At 58.2% G+C, this 4,756-nt stretch overlaps 1 protein-coding gene across 1 annotated transcript in view; it reads left to right on the top strand.

Moving 5' to 3' along the window:
* Positions 1–4,756, top strand: part of Tbx1 (T-box 1) — a 10,587-nt gene that overhangs the window by 4,585 nt on the left and 1,246 nt on the right. Inside the window, exons 6-11 of the mRNA XM_013031502.1 lie at positions 3–165; positions 2,018–2,119; positions 2,947–3,118; positions 3,652–3,807; positions 4,440–4,507; positions 4,591–4,691. Of these exons, the coding sequence (XP_012886956.1) occupies positions 3–165; positions 2,018–2,119; positions 2,947–3,118; positions 3,652–3,807; positions 4,440–4,507; positions 4,591–4,691 (762 nt within the window). The remainder of the gene's footprint in view (positions 1–2; positions 166–2,017; positions 2,120–2,946; positions 3,119–3,651; positions 3,808–4,439; positions 4,508–4,590; positions 4,692–4,756) is intronic.

Genomic DNA, 4,756 nt, shown 5'->3' with positions numbered 1-4,756 from the left:
CGCCGCCGAGCCCGAGGGCCCCGGGGTCAGCTGTGCGGCCGCCGCCAAGGCGCCGGTGAAGAAGAACGCGAAGGTGGCCAGCGTGAGCGTGCAGCTGGAGATGAAGGCGCTGTGGGACGAGTTCAATCAGCTGGGCACCGAGATGATCGTCACCAAGGCCGGCAGGTCAGGGCGCCCCTCCCCGCGCGCCGCGACCCTCCCCACGTGCTGCCACGCTCTGGCTGCGCGCCGAGGACCGATGCGCTCGAGGGGGGCCGAGAAGCCGGGTGGGGGGGGGGGTGGGGGGCGCGGCCCAAACACCTGCGGGCTCCTCCGGGCCTTGCCGCCTTCTTCACTCTTCGTTCTCTGCGGTCCCGGCTCCGGCGACAGCCGCCCGTACGGGCGCGCAGGAGGCAGGAGGCGGAAAGAGGTCTCGACATTCGCAGCCTCCCGCCCCCCCCCCCGCCAGGACGCTCCGGGGCCGGGGGGAGCAGCGGCTGGAGGAGGGGGATCCTCCACCGAGGGGCCTGGCCGGCCAGATGGTTCCCAGTGGGTTCTACCTCAAAGGAAATTTCAGTTTGGGTTCCTGAGTTGAGTCTATGACGGCAAGATAAAGAGTAGAAAGCAAGCGATTTGCCTGGATGGTTTTTAAGAGAGAATGAAGACCCTCTAAAAAAGAGTGCGCTCAATTCGGTGGAAATTTCGCTACCCCCCGTTTCCTCAGGTGGTTGTGGGCCCAGCTCTGCACAAGCCGGGCGTCTGCCTTCCAATCAGCCTGTATTTGTTTTAAGGGCTAAGAGAGAAGGGGAACAAGTTTTGCAGATGCTCCCGATTGACCAGAAGACAAAGGCGGGTGCTGGGCTGTGTCTAATGTACACACCAGCTCGGTGTCCGTGCAGCCAAGGGGATCTATCTCAGAGTCTGTTTGCAAAACCTGGTGGTTTCTGTTTCCCTGCTGCGCAGTCTTCCTGGGGGAACTTGAGGCCTGTCCTGCGATCCTGCTGTGTGGGTTTTCTCCAGGCTTCTTTTGCTGGTCGTGGGTACATGGACCTCCTCAACAGCGGCAGGACCCGTGGGGTCCAACCCAGCCCAGCCTGGATCCTGTCTGCAGCCAGCTTTACTCTAGGGGCCGGTATTCGGCAACACCCGCCAGCTCGCAGAGGCTGGGTCGGGGTGGCAGGACGCCTGTCAGAGTCCTAGTATGTGTTTTGTCTACTGTCTGCAGCAAGTTGCTTTTGAGGGGAGGCAGCGGGAGAGGAAAAGGAGGCCAAGGCTTGTGTTGTTCCCCAGGCCCAGGGACTGCTTCGGTAGCACTGCCAGTGAGGAGTGGCCTATTGTCAGAATGTCCTTTCTAGATCCCTGGTGGGTTACGGAGTTGGGGTCCGGAGGAGATTCGATATAAGCCAAGTCCTGCCTGGGAGGCTGCATCTTGGGGTTCTGCGTCCTGAGGGAAGCAGGAATTTGCCTGTGTCCTGCGGAAGGTGGGGGACACTCCAACATTGGGCCAGGCCTGAAGAGTTGGGGATCTGAAGTGTCAGCCATGCCTAGCGGCAGACAGTGGGGAAGAGCCGCAGACCCCACAGAAAGGGCAATGGAGATCCTTGCGAATGTACCCGTACTCAGTTTCACTTTGTTGGAGCCGGGAGCTGCTAGGGAGGTTCTGTGGCGGGAGGAGAAGCTGGTGTTAGGGGAACCTGTGTTTTAGGGACCCTGATTCCAAGGCTAAGTTCAGGAAGCTAAGGAAGCCACACACAGGGAAAAGCTGTGCATATACGGGCAAAGGTGGCAGAAGAAGCTTGGGGCTCCAAGGCCTTGGATCTGAGGCCTGGCCTGCCGCTCGCTCACTTGCCGGTGATTGTGTAGTTCGCTGAGATAGAATGGCGACTAAAAGGCTGGGTAGAAAACGGCAGGCAGGCAGGCAGCCTGGAGGGAGACCAGAGGGGTCTACTAGTGAAGGGCTGCCAGTTCCCTGGGGAAGTCAAGGCGTGGCAGCCCTGTCCTCCCCCACTGAGGTGACCTGAGGTCCCAATACCCTCAGGCGAATGTTCCCCACGTTCCAAGTGAAGCTGTTCGGCATGGACCCCATGGCTGACTACATGCTGCTCATGGACTTCGTGCCGGTGGATGACAAGCGCTACCGGTGAGCCAGACCCTTTCAGCCACTTGGGTTATGTGTACTTGGGACCTGGGAAGGCACTCTAGGAAGCACTAGATCTGCAGGTGACTGACTCCAAGTGTCATCTATAGCATGAAGTTCTCAGGTGCCTTTGCTGACTTGCCCCTTTTAGCTCGATCTGCATCCTCCCCTTCCCAGTGAACCCCAGAACTCCACCACATCCCTTCTCCAAAGTCTGCCTTAGGAAGTCACAGCTTTAGGCCCAAAGCAACTCTGACACCCTTAAGGTGGGTGGGGGGCCCAGAGTGGCCTGAAGGGGGTGGGCCAAGCACACCGTCCTTGGTTTCCTCCTGTAGCCCTCTCCCAAGAGGCAAGCCTGTGTGCTTAGTCCCCTTCCCCCATCTCCAGGGAACCCTCAGTCCCAGAGCTTGGCCGGAAAGGTGGGGTGGCCAGGAGAGATTATGCAGGGCGGGCCTTGGCTGCTAGGACAATTAACAGCAATTAATAAAAGTGAATGAGCACTGCCCCGTGCCTGACGCCATCTGGTCAGCCATGTTGCATTGAGGTGGGCAGACCCGTATGCATCGAAATGAGGAGAGGAGGGGAGCAAGGCCCCCTCTTTTGGTGTTCCAGTAGAGCTGGGTTCCCAGCTTGTTTGGGGTATGGGGGCTGGTGTAGATTTCCTGTTTTCCACAATCATATTATTAAAAGCTTGCAGTCCATATGACTTTGGAGGGTTTGAGCTCCCTGGTGAGGAAACTCTTTATTCACTTTTGGGGTTCACTTCGCATATTAGGCAGCGCCCTTCTAGTTTACCTCAATGTAGCATAACCCCACCCCCCACCCCATAGGTATGCCTTTCACAGCTCCTCTTGGCTGGTGGCAGGCAAGGCAGACCCTGCCACTCCTGGCCGTGTGCACTACCATCCTGACTCGCCAGCCAAGGGTGCACAGTGGATGAAGCAAATCGTGTCCTTCGACAAACTCAAGCTGACCAACAACCTGTTGGACGACAATGGCCATGTGAGCAACCCCTTCTCAGCTTCAGGGAAGTCCCTCCTGCAAGCCCTCTGGAGTCCTCCAAGCCAGAGACAGAGCTAGACTGGCAGTGGGACAGGCCTCCAGGAAGGGACTTGTAGACCAGGGACCAAGGAGAGACACTTAGCTCTCACCCTACTCCTAAGTTTATGTTGGAGACTTTTTTAATTGGAAAAGATGGAGGGCTATGTGTGAGGTTGGAAGGAAGCTCATAGAATCAAGGCCAGTGAGGCTGCCTTCTGGCTGGGCTGACCTCTTCCCCTTGAAGGCCCCCCCCACCTTGGCAAATGTTCAGGATCTAAGAAAATCTACATTGATTGTTTGCCACTTGGAATTTTTTTTTTCCTGGACACCCCAAATGGGTCACACAGCCGGGCCTAGTTTAAGTAACCAAGGGTTTTGCCCAAATCACCCGAGGAAATCCATTGCCTCCCCAATTCCTCTGCCTGTGTCCCTTCTCCACCTGGGATCTGCCATCCAGCCTCACTACTGGAGCTGATCCCCACCCTGTCTTCCAGATTATTCTCAACTCCATGCACAGATACCAGCCCCGCTTCCATGTTGTCTATGTGGACCCTCGAAAAGATAGCGAGAAATATGCAGAAGAGAACTTCAAAACGTTTGTATTCGAGGAGACACGATTCACCGCTGTCACTGCCTACCAGAACCACCGGGTGAGCGCCTGCCTGGAGGTCTCCAGGAGGGTCGGTTACATTCAACGTTTTGGGAAATGGTGCAACATTTACTGGTCGCCACAGCAGGGATGGCAGGATCCTGGTAGAGCACAATCCAACTGCCCTCCCCCCCTCTCCCCTCCAGACCTTAAGCTGCCCCCCTCCCTCTGAGCAGGCTGCCCCAGCCTCCTATCAGTTTGACCTCTGTGCGGGGACTGTCACTGCAGCCTGAAAGTTTGTTTTCCAAACCATTCCGGAAACTTCCCATCTGGGGCCTGATCTGAGGTTTACCCAGATTCCTAGGGCTCCGCACAGTTTCCCCCACTGAGCTATGGGGGGCGGAAGTGACCACATTCCCATCCCAGTCAGGGGCACGAGGTTCTTACCCCTATTTATTTGGGGTGGCAAAGAGAGGGTCTTCTAGTGAGAGAAGGCTCCCTGACCCCCTACTGAAAGAAGGAAACACAGTGTCCGTGGAACAGGGGGCAGCTGGGGCCCGATTCTGGTCTTGGCAGCGCAAAGAGGTGCGCCCTGGCCGGGTGTCTCCTGACACTCCCCGGCTGGCCGCCGCCAGGTCGGGTGGCCGCGGGCTGCAGGGTCCCAACTTCTTTCTCACGCTCCTTCCCCTGCAGATCACGCAGCTCAAGATTGCCAGCAACCCCTTCGCCAAAGGCTTCCGGGACTGCGATCCTGAGGACTGGTGAGTGACCTCTGGAGAGCGCGAGTGCCCAGCCGGGCGCTCGTTGAGGACATCATCGCCCTAATCTACCTTCCCTCCCGTAGGCCCCGGAACCACCGGCCCGGCGCGCTGCCGCTAATGAGTGCCTTTGCGCGCTCGCGGAACCCCGTGGCCTCTCCCACGCAGCCCAACGGCGGGGAGAAAGGTAGGATCTTGGTCCTGGAATCCAGACCCGTATCCCCACGCGAGCGCGCGCGCGCGCACGCTCCC

This window comes from Dipodomys ordii, unplaced genomic scaffold (genome assembly GCF_000151885.1).
Source record: "Dipodomys ordii isolate 6190 unplaced genomic scaffold, Dord_2.0 Scaffold141, whole genome shotgun sequence".
Taxonomy (NCBI): domain Eukaryota; kingdom Metazoa; phylum Chordata; class Mammalia; order Rodentia; family Heteromyidae; genus Dipodomys; species Dipodomys ordii.
Note: the sequence above shows the minus strand (reverse complement) of the source record. Positions and strands in the feature narration are given on the sequence as shown.